This window comes from Gymnoscopelus microlampas (genome assembly GCF_963454915.1).
Source record: "Gymnoscopelus microlampas genome assembly, chromosome: 11".
Taxonomy (NCBI): domain Eukaryota; kingdom Metazoa; phylum Chordata; class Actinopteri; order Myctophiformes; family Myctophidae; genus Gymnoscopelus; species Gymnoscopelus microlampas.
The window spans coordinates 37,652,211-37,669,910 of NC_139948.1; the positions used below are offsets into that span (position 1 = coordinate 37,652,211).

The 17,700-nt window shown below is 40.6% G+C and overlaps 2 protein-coding genes across 2 annotated transcripts; one reads left to right on the forward strand and one right to left on the reverse strand.

The window, feature by feature from the left end:
* Positions 1–818: 818 nt before the first annotated feature.
* On the reverse strand, positions 819–7,084 carry dnajb1a (DnaJ heat shock protein family (Hsp40) member B1a). Its single transcript, XM_084071735.1, has 3 exons — positions 6,507–7,084; positions 4,634–5,247; positions 819–3,903 (listed from the first exon to the last, which is right to left on the reverse strand). Exons 1-3 carry the CDS (start codon positions 6,715–6,717, stop codon positions 3,673–3,675), a joined length of 1,056 nt encoding a protein of 351 aa, XP_083927861.1. The 5' UTR covers positions 6,718–7,084; the 3' UTR covers positions 819–3,672.
* A 1,425-nt stretch (positions 7,085–8,509) lies between these two features.
* LOC311054989 (very-long-chain enoyl-CoA reductase-like) lies at positions 8,510–17,568 on the forward strand. Its single transcript, XM_084071034.1, has 11 exons — positions 8,510–9,033; positions 10,122–10,173; positions 10,317–10,361; positions 10,478–10,581; positions 14,020–14,135; positions 14,374–14,479; positions 15,095–15,167; positions 15,255–15,298; positions 15,494–15,551; positions 15,670–15,758; positions 16,090–17,568. The coding sequence occupies exons 1-11, from the start codon at positions 8,866–8,868 to the stop codon at positions 16,261–16,263; spliced, it is 1,029 nt and encodes a 342-aa protein (XP_083927160.1). The 5' UTR covers positions 8,510–8,865; the 3' UTR covers positions 16,264–17,568.
* Positions 17,569–17,700: the final 132 nt, after the last annotated feature.

The following is a 17,700-nucleotide window of genomic DNA, read 5'->3' on the forward strand; positions in this document are numbered from 1 at the left end:
TTAACAAATGTTTGTTTAAAGAAATGATAGTTCCACTGACTTGTAGATCTGCTATTTTTGAGTAGCCAACGTATTGTATAATATAGTCAAAATGATTGTGACGGCGCTACATCAACTACTTTTACTGGGGACCCCCTAGAACCCCTGGGGGTCTCCGAACCCCAAATTGAGAAACAATTATCTAGATAAGCTACTACGAACCGCCAGCTGATGCCGGGCAACCAACCAACTAGCCAATCACAGTGCTCCTCAGACCGTCCCTCGGGGCTATGGGATTTGGATTCAACCGTTGGTTTGATGGTACATTCTTTAAAAAGGTGCACACCTCCTCCTAGCGTACAGGCAATGGTCCTCTGTCAAAATGTATTGTATCAAATATGATTATTTTTGTTACTGCCTAGAGAAGCCTTAAGAATAGTTGTAGCCTAGTTAAAATAGAATGAAAACAAAATGTGTCGATAGAATTAAGGCTTCTAATGTGCACTCATTAGCAACCCATGGTTGCATGTGAACATTATTTTGTCTAAAAACACCAAAGTAATGTATGGCCTCTTACCCATTAAAACCAGGAAAGCATCTGTGTCATTTTAGCGTTGTCTATTCAAAAATAGCAGATCAACATTTTTGAAAAGATCTTGAAAGTGTGAGAACTGCTGATTTAGAAGGCATTTGTAGGATCGGCCTCAGGTCTTAATGGGTTAAAAGGTGAGAAAACAAAGTTGTCTTCACAGCACACACACAGGTCACTGCTGGAAGGATTTCCTTTTTGTCATGTGTTAAAAAAAACAATAATGTACATTCAAAGTCAAAAAGTATGGTAGTGTCTATTAACTCAGTTTATTACATATTTGTCTGTCTTTTTCATTTCTTGGGCGTTATTTGTCACAACTTAGGAAACATTTATTCAAAAATCTGTAATTGAATAATGAAAGCTATGAAGGTTTGAAGCAAAAATATATTGGATACCACCTTTTAAGCATAAAACATTTCAAAACACAAACAATAGGCAAAAAACAAAATAATGCTTACACTTTAACATAAAAAGGGAAACATTTGCAAAAAAGCAAACGTCCTTTTCAAAACAAAAAAGTAAACATCACAGAGATTACACATCTCTACATTCATGGGTAAACCATGTTCAGGTCAGTTATAAAACCTAAAACTCCATTAGGAGTGAAATTGTGAGGCCAAATAGTGACTGTCAGGGTTCTCTTTTTACCCCCTCTCTGACATTCAGACAAGATAGTATAATGAAGTACTTCAAACATGGTCGACACCAGATATTGCTAGGGATGGGACGATAATCGTCATTGTTTATCGTGATAAAAAAACGCTCACAATAATTGTATCGCAGAGATTTTAATTTCCGTCATACACTAGGATGAAGTAGCTTTTGTTGAGCTGCAAATTCAGCACCACTTAAACCCTCTATACTTGATCAAACGGACCTGTAAAGAGCACATTTGGTATGCTCTTATTTCACTCTACACAAATAAATTAGGCAAAAATAGCAAATCTACAAGCTCACAACCTTGTGAGCTTGTAGATCGGGGGGGTTTAAGTGGTAAGTGGTGCCATTTTAAGTTTTAAGCATATTTTGATTATCGCAATCGTTAATTGCAAATTATTTTTGCCACAATAATCACGATATGTAATTTTCATATCATCCCATTCCTAATTATGACTGTGCCTGGTAGCAGAGACAACAGCGGAAAACAGTTGATTAATCGGATCAGAAAGGTGTACAGCCAGACAGAATCTAACATTGAACTCAACGTTTACCTGGGCTCAAGCTCTGAAACTCTCTACCCATATCCAAATAGCTAGAGACAAAACTAATCTACGGTAAAAGTAAGGTAAAGGTTTGTGAAAGAATAAACAAAGAACTTAGCTAATTTCACAGCTTTAAAAATTACTGGTTAAAGCTTTGCTTGGAACCAGATTCTTACATAAAAACAAAATGGGGAAAAAAGTGTGATCTAAAAATTGCACTGGCTTTTTATAAGTGCAAATGAAAAGTCAGGGCATGACAGTAGCTAACCAGATACTAATGCATAGACTAAATAATCTTTAAAGGATCCCTGGCTAATAAGCCTTATATGCCTTAATACATTATAATTGCCCTCTAAACTAAAATGTAACTGTTTTATTATTAGTTATATAGGGCAATTATGATGTATTAAGGCATTATAAAGCTTATTAGCCAAGGATCCTTTTAATGTCCCTCGTTCGATTCTAGCTTGAGACCTGTGTTGCATGTCTGTTGACTCTGTTCCCCTCTGTGCCTTAGATGCGGTCCTAAATGAAAAAGTTACATATGGTAACTATGCAACTTCAAGTAAAGGAGCATGAACTAACATATGTTTATAATTTGCAAAAGAGGTTAACACCCATGCACTTATATACATACTTTTAGATGCACGCACGCACACACACAGCCCCACACACACACACACACACACACACACACACTTGTGTGTTATAATTAGACAATGTTATTTGGCACAAAATTAGTTTCCCACCATTTGACATACTGTAAGCAAATCAGGTTGTCTGCTGTGTATTCCTACATAAACCATGCCAGCTATTGTGAAATAATAAAAATATTAACATGTTTTGAAAGATGTACCACGTTTAAAATTCATCCCTCTCACTTAGAGGTATAATGAGAACTGTTTTCCTCAAAATAAAATAAAAAAAAACTAAACCATAGGCTAAAGTTAATTCCAATGCTGACCCAGGTTCAAATCCGACCACTTTGCTGCATGTCAATTGCTCTCGCTCCCATCTTTCCTATCTCTCTGCTCACTATCACGATACAGCAGAAATGCTGTACCGTTTTCTTTTTTAAATTCTTAAAATTTGGGACGTTTCTGGGCGTCAGCCTTTAGGAGCAGGGCCCAACTTAGAATGTTGCCTTTCCAAACTGCACCTGAAAAACTAGTACTCGTTATACCTGTAAGATGGAAGACAATTGTCTGAATTCTTAGCCCGCTATGTCTTAGGTTTCTGCCCAGTACTGGAGTCACATACTTCTCACTGCATAGTAATACTGGTAACCAAAAACATATACTGAATAATAATAATATGTGTCGCTACATTCAGACGTGTGTCACTGCACCTGAGGTATCGTTTAAAAGTTGTTGTGTTTCTACAACCATTGCATTGGAAGCACTTTCAAAACAGTGTGAGGGCCAGGTTGGACTGGCCGTAGATTAAATGTTCAAGCTCTGCAGATTTCGCTTAAAACTTGACAACCATCACCAGTGTCATTTTAAAGGCTAAAACCAAGCCTTTCTTGAAGCCAAACTACAAGAGATCACATGGATGGTTACGAGAGGCTTCTGTACATAAGCTCCCCTTGTATCTGACACATACATGTAATTACTGTGACAGAACCAAAGTTCAATGCACATGCACAACTTCACTGCCACTTCCCTAGTTTCAGAGTCTCATGAGACTGTAGTAAAGTGACTTGATAAGATTTGGTAAAGAATGTCGACTTAGTACTTCAAATAACGCTATATAAATCCAACTAGAACACGTCTGTCTCGGCTTAGGGCAAGTCAACGCAAGACAGACAAGAGTGGCATTAGGAATGTGGGCTGACTATCTCTGTGTTTGTTAGACGTTTTTCCTTTTTTCTCTAAACCTGGGTGTTTTTGTTTTTATTCATGGCGGAAGGATCTCTCTCAAAGCATCACGAGTGCTTTGGCCCAACTTGTCAGGGAATTTTACTGTAAAGTCCAGGACCATGTCGCCCCTCTTCTCAGGACACTTGGATAAGGGCAGCCCTTCCCCCACTACGCGCTTCTTCATCCCAGGTTTGATCACGTCCCTGGAGGGCACCGTGATCGTTCTGCCGTCCAATGTGGGGGCACTGACTGTGCAGCCACACAATGCCTGGTGGGGAAAAGACAACAAAAAGGCCGAGACCATTAGGATGATGATGAACCATTGATGACCGTTTGGATAACTCTTATCACGCATCATATGCAGTGGAGGAAAGTAACTGATGTACTCAAGTACTGTACTTCAGTACATTACTGTACTGTAATTTTGAGGTATTTTACTTTACTGGAGTATTTCCAATTTTCAATACTTGTACGCTCACTCCAAAACATGATTTACGATCGTCGGTCTATCGGGACATAACTCGAATGGCGCTGAGTCGGCTCAAATTAACTTCACAACGTTCGGCACGGCGACTCGCTCACTATACTTTATCGGCAAAAAAAGCAGCAGCGGCAAGTCCTGTATAGTTCCATAGCGTTAGGGACACTAGGGAAATACAAGAACGCTCGCCCCAAAACACGCTCGCCCGTGTCAAATCTGACGACCTGAGAACGGTCGCCACCAGGTATTCCTAAACGCAACCTCAGTAAACTAAGCCTAAACCTAACTTTATTCCTAAACGTAAGCTCAGTAAAACTATGCCTAAACCTAACCTTATTCCTAGACTTATCCTCAGTAAAATGAATTCCCGGACCGCTCGGGCGAGTGTGTTTTGGGGAGGGAATTCCAGTTACCTGACTAGGGTTTATGGGTCATTTTTAACAGCGACACATTTATGAACATACTATAGTCTGAATAGAACGGTATAATCTAAAATCAGGGCCATCTGTTCACTTACATCTCTGAGAGATATTTTTGCGGGGTAAATGATATCCGAGCCCTCTCGCCGGAACACTGGATGGGGTTTGTCTTTCACCACAAACACCACATCTGCGGGTATGTTGTTGGCCGTCTCATCGCCCTCCCTGGGGAAGGTGATCTTAGTGCCCTCCTTCCAGCCGCGCTTGATGTCCACCGTCAAGATCTTGTCCTCGCTGCGCACGGTGCAGCCATCCGGATTCAGACGCTTGCGGGAAATCTTCATTTTCTTGGTGCAGCCGGAGAAGACCTCCTCCAAGCTCACCTTCAGCTCGTGGACGACCGGTGGGTCCTTCTTTCTCTCGCGGCCCCTGTGGGGGCCTCCGGGCTGGGACTTGAAAGACCTCTGAAAGCCCCCCATGGGTCCCATGCCCTGCTGCATGCCCTGCATGCCCTGCATGCCGCCGAATGCCGCGAAGGGGTCGTCGATGTCCATGTTGTGATCCCCGTTTCGTGCAAAGAATTGATCGAAGGGGCTACGGCCACCGAAGAACTCGGCGAACATGGCGTGAGGGTCTCCGTGGAAGGTGTAGTTGTAGCTTTGACCATTGTGTCCTTCGGGGCCACCACCGCCGCCGGTAGAACCCTTTAGTCCTAATGGGAAGGAGAACACAACAAGCCAGTGTCAGAGGTTTGGGACATATGCACAAAAAAGTCGAAATGGTCATGCAAGGTGATATCCTGATAAATATAAGGTATGGCTTGACGTTGGAATAGCAGAGCACACTTCCTGAAATACATCAGTATATTGTCATCATCATACATGAAGACATACAAGTTAGTAGCAAAAGCCATCCCATTGATTAAATGCCTTATTTTAATCCATTAAAACCAGGAAAGCATCAGTGTCGTTTTAGATTTGAGCTATATAAATATATATCGTCTCTGTCGGTGGAAGCCACATATGTCCAAAACTGTTACTTTTCAGGATTCAAATTTCGAGCTTGCGGATCTGCTACTTTTGATGCTTTTGTGTGACACTATAGTATGATCAAGTAAGGAATACATTTTAAAAAAAACACACAAAAAGTTAAAATATGGAGATAAGAGATTCATTTCTGCCCAAAAGCAACAATAAACAGCAACAGGTTTTTCACAAAACTGTCAGGATTTAGAAGACATTTTTAGAATCGGCCTGAGGTCTTAATGGTTAAATGGGACGCTTATCAACTTTTTAACCTGCTCAACCAGAGTCCAACAGGGGTTTGAAGTGAACACAGCAGGCAAAGCAGGATGCTTCCAGTATGTTCTCTCTTGCTGAAGCTATTGTGACACGATCTGCAGTTTTTGATTGTTGAAGCACAATGAACTGATAAAGACAGCCCTTTTAAATGGCTATATTAAGATAACGTTAGCGATTAAGTTACACCATAACCACAAGAATACAGGATAGGTAGGCACTAAGGACATCTGGGCACCTCAATGTAAAATTGGCTGTTTTGTCCAAAATGTAATTAAGTTATAATAATGGAAAATGGTCATAAGTAAGGTAAAGTATACATGATGTGAACATGCACGGTACATCATTATCAGACTGAATTTTATCTTTCAACTTCTTGTTGATGCCCCAACATGACTGGAAATACAGGTATTTGTAGCAATTGTAGAAATATTATACGTTAATTGTCTAATATCTAAGCATTTTCTTGTGTAGCTTAACTTAGTGTAACCATTTTTCAATATATATATATTTTTTGTTTACATTTTGGACAAAATAGTCAATAGTTACATCGAGGTGCCCAGATGTGCCTAGTAGTAGTAGTAGTGCGCACTTACCTCGTTCATCATAAACCACAACAACACTCACTCACGGATCATCTACGGAAAGTAGTATTGTAACCAGTAATTATTACCTTCTTCTCCGTATCGATCATAGACCTCCTTCTTCTTGGCATCACTGAGGACATCGTAGGCCTCGGCGATCTCTTTGAATTTATCCTCCGCTCCGGCAGACTTGTTCTTGTCAGGATGATAACGGAGGGCCTGCTTTCTGTACGCCTTCTTTATCTCCTCTTCAGTCGCGCCTTTAGCTATCCCCAACACTTTGTAATAATCCTTACCCATTATTTACAACGACCTTGAGTTCTATGTTTTCATATAAAGATCATCGTTGGGTGTCGACGCAAATCCGGTTGCTTGTTTATAAATAAAAGCACGTCCCCCCCGTGATGTTGAAATGCAGCTGTCAGTCTGTCTGGCTGAAGTTAGCTTGACACTAGCATGCTATGAAGCTACACCAGCAGAGGTTACCACTGGCACTTACTTTACACGCTATAACATGCATAAATAAAGCTGTTGACGTTACGATCTACTGGTAATATGGTATGATGAGACGATCAGCGTCAATATTCCGAGTATACAGGTAGATATCGTTGTTGTTCTGTTTAGGACAGATGCTAGTACTAAGTGGCCAGTTGGCCAACCAACCATATGCAGGGAAACTTCTGGAAGAGGCTCGGCTGATGTGAGTCATGATGATGTTGGAACCTCCTCCCTGTTGTCATCAAAGTCCCATAGTCCGGAGGGACGATCGCGCAGTCATTGGTTAGTCCAGTCAGTGCTATTATAAACCGTACGTAGAGTTATAATATATTGATTATAATAACTCTATGGTCCAGTGGTTCTCAACCTGGGGGTCGGGACCATTTTGACCCTTTATTACACATATCCTGAACCCAAACCAGAAAATGGAGAAAATAGAAAAGAGCACAACTTTTGAAAGGAAACAACACACAGAGACAAATACATTTCCCCCCATACAATTTGGACCCTAGGAATTCAATAAGGTCAGTGGCGCTGGAAGTCATTTATTTCTTTAAATTTTCTTTCACCTTTTTCAACAAATATTTTATTCCCCATAGTTAAATACATCATTGTTTTAATATATATGTGTGTATATAGACTTTTTTATTTTTTTAAGCATCACTGCCTTCACAGGAAGACAATTATATCCACCAGAGGGCAACATCTCATTTCTACAACCACTTGAGAGATCTTCAGAGTTCAAGCGCAAGTCCTGGTTTATCTTTCCAGATAATCAGACCTATGGCTATAGGCTATATCACTTTTGAAGTGATGAGAGGGATAAGTTGACCCTCTAGGCTGAATATATCAGATAAATAATTTAAGCATGTGTAATAATCAGTAATATTGTATGTTTTCACTCATCCAAGACTCTCAAATGGTCTTTAGTCATTGTCATTGTGTTCTTTTGCCTGCTGCTGGCTTGGATTGTTCCCACTTCGTATAGCCAAAAAACAAAAAGAACAAAACAAACAGTCTATCTGAAGTCTGTATTTGTGTTTACATGCTGGAGAAAGAAAAAAGACATCTGTGACCGTCTCATGCATAGTGTTTCCATCCTACCCACCACTGTAAAAAGCTTCTAACTATCAGCATCACAATGCAGTATCATGGATCAACACGTTTGACTACGTATACAAACGCTTAAAAAACAACGTGCGTTGAAATGAATACGTTTGTCTTTGTTGTGGAGGTCAGGGAGAGGAAGGAAAATAGTTATGGGGCCATAGGACACAGGTGGCTTGGGGGAGGGGAATGTGCTGGTATGTGAAGGTTTGGCTGTCTTTCATCCAGTGGATCAAGGCTTTTAGATGGGGCCCATTGCTCTGTACTGTATATGTGACAGAGTGAGGAGCCGAGCAGACGGGACAGGAGAGGTGTCTTGGGTCTTATGAGAACACATTGGGATCTGTCACTGGGTACGGCTGTGTGTCGCTTACCAAGGTTACCAAGCTTGCACAGTGCAAATCAGGCAATTTATATTTAGCCTTGTGAATGGCGCGCTATGGATTATGTCTTGGGGCCTCTCGGGTTTCGTCTTCAGTGGATTTGGGGTGTTGGGAGCAGAGCTCCCGGACATTGGGACGCTGCTTTTCAGGTGAGAGGCAGGCTGAACATATCTTTCTGGACAATCTCTGACACACGGTCTCTGTCTGTCACACATACTAGCATTGGAGAAGGTGTTCATGGTCTCACGGATATTTACCATTCTGCTTCTGTAAGGACTCAGATATTTGGAGTCTAGTCCAGACTGTGGAAAAGACGTTCAAGGAGGACATAGCAGTTGAACTGTCTGGCAGGGCTGTGTCGAGGGTGAGTTGGGAGCGGCTACCCCACAACAACAGAGGACGAGAGATACAGCAGAGATTTGCCGGTGCATGAGAGCATAATTTTTCACCCACTGGAGTCATGGATGTTCTTGCATTAGATGCGAAGAACCAGGGTACTGGTGAAGCTGAGAAGAAGGCTTCAAGCAGGCCCAGGCCAAAACCTCCCAAAAAGGCCAAAAGGATAGTATACTTTGAGGTGGAGATCTTGGACGCCAAGACAAAAGAGAAGCTTGTCTTGTGGGACAAAGTGAGTGTTGAAAGTTGAAAGTGGGTTTCAAATTGGACTGCATAGCCTAACGATTTTTTTTAAAGAAGTGACAGATAATGTTCACGTAACTGACACATTTACGAGCCATTCACTTGACACTTGGGTCACATCCATAGTAACCGATAGGGTACAAGCGGTGTACATAATGGCATGCAGTTGGAAGGAGCTTCTGGGAAGCTCATATTTTATTGTAGTTTATCGCCTCTCATCGTGTCTTTTTTTGGAAAATTCAAAGTCACGTGACGTGAGTGCTTCAAATTAGCTCAGGTAAAGTCAGTGGTTAGTTTGTGAAGAATACAGAGAGAGAGAGAGAGAGAGAGAGAGAGAGAGAGAGAGAGAGAGAGAGAGAGAGAGAGAGAGAGAGAGAGAGAGAGAAAGGATTTATGTTTGTACTCAAGTACTAGTGAGTCATCACTTTGAGGGAGGAGGGGTAATTTTACCTCTAATCATCTCTTGCTTGGCCAAGTGTGACCATTAACAGCTTGGTTTCTGTTGAGGTAGTGTTTCAGTTATTACAGTTGGACAGGATTGTTTCTTTCTCTCCAGTTACAGTACAGTACAGTATGTATCTGTTCCACTAGGCCAATAGGCAGCCAGAGGACACATGCTTTGAACTAGATAGCCAGTGTGAATATATAAAAAACATTTAAAAATAAATGTAAAAAAAGATTTATGGATCACATCTGAAATGCATGACAGGCAAATTCCCAAAGAAATTGAAACATGATTCGCTATGGTGAAATGTAATACTTGTAGTTGCTATTCCACTAGTTGTCTCTCTACTCATGTAACCTATTACCACTCATGCCCTTATGCTTCGTTGTACGACCAATAGCAAACATAGCTGATCTACAAGCTCACAGCTATAAGCTCACAGTTTATGAGCTTATAAATCTGCTATTTTTGCAATATTTGAAAATGTTCACCAATAATGACATGCCAATGGTCACCTATAATGATGCCAAAAAATAGGGTGTTATTGCATTGTTGTGTTAAAATATTAGTGATTGCACAAACATACATATTGGATAGCTTGGCCTGTGGATGAACAACCTCTTTGTGTACAGGTGGAGCCAACTGCTACCATTTTAGATATCAAGGCATTGTTCCACAAGTCATGTGAGTATGTTCTCAAGATAACAGCATTCAATTTAGCTTAGACAATCCTTTAGTCTTTCCTTTGTTTTTTGTAACAAAACAAAATTGAACCGTGCATCAAAAGTTAAGCCTACCGCCCCCCTTTGTTTTTGTTTTTTTTAAAGATCCTATGTGGTATCCAGCCAGACAGTCTTTGCGTCTGGATCCCAGTAAGTCTGTAATATCTCCATAATGCTCAAAGCCACAGATTCTGTTGGAATCACAAGTCAGGGAGTGAACAGAGTTATCTTAACTGCATGGTTTTTGCATTTTCTCATTTCCCTAGAGGCCAAATGTCTGAGGGATGAAGAAATTCTCGGGGAACTTCCGGTCGGAACCACAACCAGCTTTTACTTCTGCGACCTGGGGCCCCAAGTCTCATATGCAACTGTAAGTGCACCTGGACATAAGTGGGTCGCAGAGTTCAAAAACAAGTTCGTTTTTAAGAATTCCATAAAAAAAGTATAAAGAAATCCATTAATTAGAGGTGAAAAAATATATAGTAGTGAAAATAGCCGATCTACAAGCTCACAACACGTTGCGTTGCGACGTGTTGTGAGCTTGTTATTTTCACTAGTTTGGGTCCCGGGGGGACATAAAATGTCTCTTTTGGGTCTCGAGCTAAAACGTTTGGGAACCACCGCTGTACACAATAGTTTTGGTATTGAGAATCGTAACTTCTTAAATATGAACAGACATGCTCAGTTTCCTCACTCACTCAATCAGCCTCAGTCTTGCATATAAATATCCACCCGGGGTGACAGATATGTGACTCTATTCAAGGACACATAATCTCGTGCCCCCATTGCTCTCACAGGTGTCTATCCCTCTGACCACTCAATCACCGTCCTACTGGTGGTGACGTTTCACCAACACTTCACCCATTTTCAACCCTATCTTCGTACAATCGGTCCTCACTAATTATGAGATGTGGCTCCATAGCTGTTCTACTGGCTTGCTCATGTCTCAGAGGTGGGCTGTATCAAAATGACACAACAAAGCATAACCCCCCCCCCCTTTGTGTTTTTCATTTTAAAACATTGTATTAAGTATATATTATTTGTTTATGTTCCCTCATAAAGGATGTATATGGATACATGAATGAAGTGAATTTAGTTACTTTAGTTCATCCCTTTTTTGTATAGGTGAAGGGTTTTTACACACACACACACACACACACACGCACACGCGCGCACACACACACACACACACACACACACACACACACACACACACACACACACACACACACACACACACACACACACACACACACACACACACACACACACACACACACACACACACACACACACACACACACAAATAAAAATAAAAATAAAATGTCTGTTAACGACATGTTTTGACTCAATAAAGCATAAAAAAAAAGAGGTGGGCTGTAGACAGTCCAGAAACCGACCTACCAATGACATCATCAGAAACCGGCCTACCAATGACATCATCAGCGCATGCTGAAATAGAATCCATTGCTCTTGCATCAATAAAAAAAAAGAAGAAGTTTGAAATCTTGTTCGAAATTACCACATAAATATGATAATTTGGTCCCATACGTGAAATTTGTCCTCTGCATTTACCCATTCTAACTATTAGGAGGAGCAGTGTGTGCTATTTATACAGTGCTCGGGGAATAGTTAGGGGTTAAGTGTCTTGCTCAGGGACACTTTGACACATAGGCTGGGGCTGGCGCGCCAACCCGAGGGCCTTTTGTTTACCGGGTGGCCTCTCTGAATCACTGCAGCGTTGGCCACCCATGATGATGTCATCGGTAGGCACCAGTGGTGTAAAGTAACTAAGTACATGTAGGGGAGATTGGGGTCAAAAGTAATACTATTTACATTTTCCTTCATAATTCACAGAATACTTGAAATATACTAGTCCTACTAGTACTAGTTTGTTATAAGACACATATAATGTATATGTGACCTAATTAATAATACAATTTATAAGCTTTTACTAGTAAGGACAAGACTAAAATATTACTTTTAATGCAATAAGTCAGAGTGTTACAATTGCCCTACAAGCTCACATGCGACGTGCTGTGAGCTTGTAGATCTGCTATTTTCAAAAGATTTTTATACATTTTGAAACGGGATATTCTGCATGACGAGTACTTTTACTTTTTTCAAAATGTTAAGTACATTTTGATACCAATACTTTTGAACTTTTACTCAAGTACATTTTGAATACCAGACTTTTACTTGTGAGTATTTCTGCAATAGGGTATTGATACTTTTACTTAAATAAAACATGTGAGTAGGCTACTTCTTCCATCACCGGTAGGCACATTTTACAGCCATCCACTTCTGCGGCGCATTGTTGAAGACCCACATGTGGAGATGATATTGAATAAAGGCAAAATGTTCTTTAAGCCCTACTTTATACTTTGTCATATTATGACGGTGTCACACAAAATTGTGACACCGTATTTAAAACATTTTTGAATATTTCTGGAAATTTCGGAATATTTAATGTAAAATCTTGGCCTATAAAACAACATGCCCAAAATAGGGACACCTGGTTGAAAGTGGCTAATAATGCAACTCTCATAAAAGTGTTGGCATTGAATGGGCCCGCATTGGTTGGCATTGAACAGGGCAGGAAACCGTTGTCCAGGCATAGCGGAGATCAGCACTAGCAATGGTGGAAAGTAACTAAGTACATGTACTCAAGTACTGTACTTGAGTAAAATTTTTAGGTATTTTTACTTTACTGGAGTACTTCCAATTTTCCAAATGTTTACTTCTACACTACATCTCAAAGGCATGCAAATATTGTACTTTTACTCCACTATAATTATTTGAAAACTTAGTTACTTTGCAGATTTTTATTCTTATTACAAAACATACATTAACCACTTCAGCCCTAAATATACTTTAGATAATATATATCTACAAGCTTGTAGAGGTCTGCAATTTTTGAAAGATTTTTATATATTTGAAAACTTGTGAAACGGGACATTCTGCACAATGAGTAGGCCTACCTTCTACTTTTGGTACTTTAAGTAAATATTTATACCAATACTTTTGTACTTTTACTCAAGCAAATTTCGAATTCCAGACTTTTACTTGTAAACAGGGTATTTCTACATTGCAGTATTGATACTTTTACATACTGTAAGTAAAAAGTGTTAGTACTTTTTCCACCACTGGTAGCCATCAGTCAGCTGTGCTGATCCAGGGCTCTGGCAGAGGTGCTGATTCAGAGATCTATTCCATCGCCACCAAGCCCACCGTCAGCTGTGCAGCCTTGCTTGATCATATCACTTGTGGCATGCAGGAATGTCATGCTCTCTCTCTCACTGGCAGGCTCTCTCTCTGGCAGTCGTTCCATGTTATTATTACACAGAAGTTTCTGCAGCAGCCTCCAGTGTGTTCATTTAATTCTGAAAGTGTACAAATGAGAAGTTAAAGGGGGTGTGCCGTGTAAGTGACAGTGGCGTGCACAGACATTTTGAGGGGCAGGTGCTCAAGTAAATTATACTTTTTTTTTGTTTACTTGGTCTGCTCTTTTTCCCCTCTACACCTATACCTCTTTGCCAAAACTAAAGTTCTCCTCAGAAAAGAGATGCTAGGTTTCGAGTGGTTATGGTAAAAAGAAAAATCATATCACATAAAGATTTGGCGGACCCCCTATCGGAATATAGAGCGGTACATTTTGTTTAACAAAAAAAGCTTGAACAGACTTTACTTTTAATTAAAAGCAACTCCTCCTTATGGAGTGGGAAGTACGTTATTACACTTTGCTGTGTAATAATAACAAAGAGATGGTGGTCTTTAATGTTATATTTGGCTTTCCTTTCCTGTGCAGGTGTTCTTCACAGAATGTACCGGGCCTCTGATCATCTATCTGATGTTCTACCTCCGTATGCCATTCATCTACCCTCCGAAATATGACTTCACCAGCAGCAAACATTGGGTCGTACAGTAAGTGTCAGCCTCCGCTATTCCAAGGATGTGGTGTAATTCTGTCACTGTGTATCACCCTGACCCCTGGCTTTGCACATATGTCCCCTTGAACAGCAACGGTAGTGAAGCACATTGCCACACACTGTTGACTCTGAACCCGGGCCAAGTGTAATGGACTGCCAATGTATTAATCAAAAGCCAAACATGTAACGCTGATGGTTCTGAACTGTGGTGTCACATTTCCCCCTCGCTGCAGCTTGGCCTGCATCTGTCACTCCTTCCACTACATCAAGAGGATTCTAGAGACCATGTTCGTCCACCGCATCTCCCACGGCTCCATGCCTCTCAGAAATATTTTCAAGGTAAAAAAGAAAGTCTGACTCGTTTGCTGACCTTTGGACTGTGACTGTGGTTATTTACGGCTGTAACGCGACACTGCGTTACAATTCTCAGAACACTCAAATGTTGAATTCTATATATACCTACTACTTGTAAATATACTACTATATTTACTTATTCATGTAAATAGATACTTACACAGTAACACATACTGCGCAGTGAGCACATAGACATGGATAATATTTAGAAGTAGGACCTAGTATGCACACAGCAGCTTCAAGCATCTCAAATTGTGCTATGACTAATACTTTTCTATTTTTCTTTACCTTCTACTTTTTATTGTTGCTATTCTGATTTATTTTATTGCTGCTACAATGTTGAGGAACCAAAACCAAAGAATTGTACTCTTGGGTACTCGTATACAGTATAAGATGTAACACACACACACACACACACACACACACACACACACACACACACACACACACACACACACACACACACACACACACACACACACACACACACACACACACACACACACACACACACACACACACACACACACACACACTTTAATCTAGAATATGGATATGAATATGGCACCTTGACTTAATATATTGCCTCCTGTGTTGCAGAACTGTGGCTTTTACTGGTGCTTTGCAGCTTGGATGGCATACTACATTAACCACCCACTCTACACCACACCCTGTAAGTGAAGATGAGGTCAAGTCACTCTTAAGTTGAATTTCGATATCCTCATGAACCTTTTATGACCTGCTCGTAATATATTCACAGTTTATGGGCAACAACAAGTGAAAACAGCGCTCTACATTTTCCTGGTAAGTCTGACATGGGTTGTAGTAATTATGCTTTCATACACAGTAAAATCCTCAGTGTTAATATGTCCATTTATGACTCTGAGAATGTACAAATGTAACCAACACTGGACACTTACGGGACCATTTACTTGTGTACATTCTCTGAGTCAAATTCTCTGTAACGGGCCATATTTGTATGTGTGTCTGTCTGCACAGTTCTGCCAGCTGGGGAATTTCTCCATAAATGTTGCCATTCGTAATCTCAAACAAGCGGGTGAGCCCCCTGTCCTTGCATTTGTAACAACACAAATAGGTCATCCTCTGATGACTAAAAACAATACACGCATTCAAGGGAACACTCATTCATCATTTCTGTTTATCTATTATCGCAGGTTCAAAAGCCAAGAAGATTCCATACCCGACAAAAAATCCATTTACGTGGATTTTCTTCTTGGTGTCTTGTCCAAACTACACATACGAGGTGAGAAACCATTCCTGCATCTCATGCCGTTCTCTAAAAAGCAATAATAAAATGTCCACTGCAGTGGACTTCATTAATGTGAAGGGGAATATCCAACATAGCCTATCCTGCTGTTATAGTGCAATCCAATGGCCTACATTTTATCACTGGAATTTCAAATGCAATGTTAACACCATATCTGCTGGTTGCTGTGCTAATATATTACCGTATGTTGGCTTCTACTGTACTATGCGTTGTGTGTGTGCGTTGTGTGTGTGTGTGTGTGTGTGTGTGTGTGTGTGTGTGTGTGTGTGTGTGTGTGTGTGTGTGTGTGTAACCTTCATGCTCACAGCTGGGCTCATGGATAAGCTTCTCAGTGATGACCCAGTGTGTTCCTGTGGCATTCTTCACCATCGTGGCCTTCGTCCAGATGACCATATGGGCCAGAGGCAAACACCGTGGCTACCTAAAGGAGTTCCGCGACTACCCTACCCTGCGCTCTTCCATACTCCCCTTTGTCCTGTAGACCAGTGCAGAGAAGAACGCCGGTCACAGCCCACCCACACACCCGTATCATGGCCCCTCAAGGGGGGGTCAGTCCATTACAGCCGGCTCAGCAAGGGATCCTCCTATTCTGCTTGGAATTCGGAATGCGCGTCCTGGAATTACAGACAGATGGGAATTATGAGGAGGCTGCATGCCATTTACTTACTTGCCACTCCATAATGAAGGAGTTGCTGGAACGTCTCCATTACAGAACCTCAGATGGTTGGACTGGGGGTCGCGGCGCTGAGGAACCTTATAGACTTTAATTTAAATGCAGTACAGTCTTAATGTAATGAAATCTACTGGATGTGGATGTGGCGTCGAGGAGCTTTTCTTTCTTTTTTTTCTTACTCTGCTATACTTTATCAATTGTTTAGCCACTTAACCCATTAAAACCGGGAAAGCATCTGTGTCATTTTAGATTTTAGCTATATTTTTTATATAGAGCAACATAGGTTTTTAGGATTTAGAAGGCATTTCGGGCAGAAACCTCTTATCTCCATTGTGTTTTTTCGTAAATGAACGGCCGACTTGATCATACTACAGCATCGCATCAAAAGTAGCAGATCTGTGCGTTTTGAGCTTGTAGATCTGCTAATTTTGATGGTTTTGAATCTGAATCCTGAAAAGTAACAGATTTGGACATATGAGGTTTCCACCCGACAGAGATGATTTATAGAATCGGCCTCAGGTCTTAATGGGTTAAACCCTATTTTATACTTGGACTATTTGGAAATAGCTGATCTACAAGCTCACATAGGATCGCCATGGATGCGTTGTGAGCTTGTTGGAGATTGGCTATTTTCAAACAATTGTGAACATTTTTACAAATCTTGAAAATATGTGAACATTTTTGAAAAATGTTGATGAAAAATAGGGATGCCAAGGTTTAAAGTGGTTATAGATTATGACTGTTTCAGTAATCACATTTTGTTTTATAGTTTAGGGCAATCATATTATTAAGCATGAAATCTTCTCACCAAGCCAGGCACCAAAAAAAACAACTCAGTAACCATTTCCTCCACTACCAGTTCACTCTCTTTACATTGTACGTACAGTATAGGATGTGTTTTCTCTTGGTTCTGGTAATGGGAGACAGCATTGATTGTTCACTGTGTCACATTGTTATTTTGAATGTACTGTAGTATTTCTCCTTATTTTGGGCAAACAAAAAACATCTAAAATAGTGAAAATCCGATCTGCTATGCGATAAGTTTTGAGCTTGCAGATCGGCTATTTTCACTATGTCATGCGACAATGTATATAGGGCTTAAGTGGTTATTTTGGAGTTGGAAACCATAAGTACTCGTAAATGTATCTTAGATTGTTAACTGATTAGCACTGAAGCGAACTGTCACCACTTGTCACAACCTCAAGTGTGTGCTGCAATAAATACCACACGCGTGAGTGAAAAGAG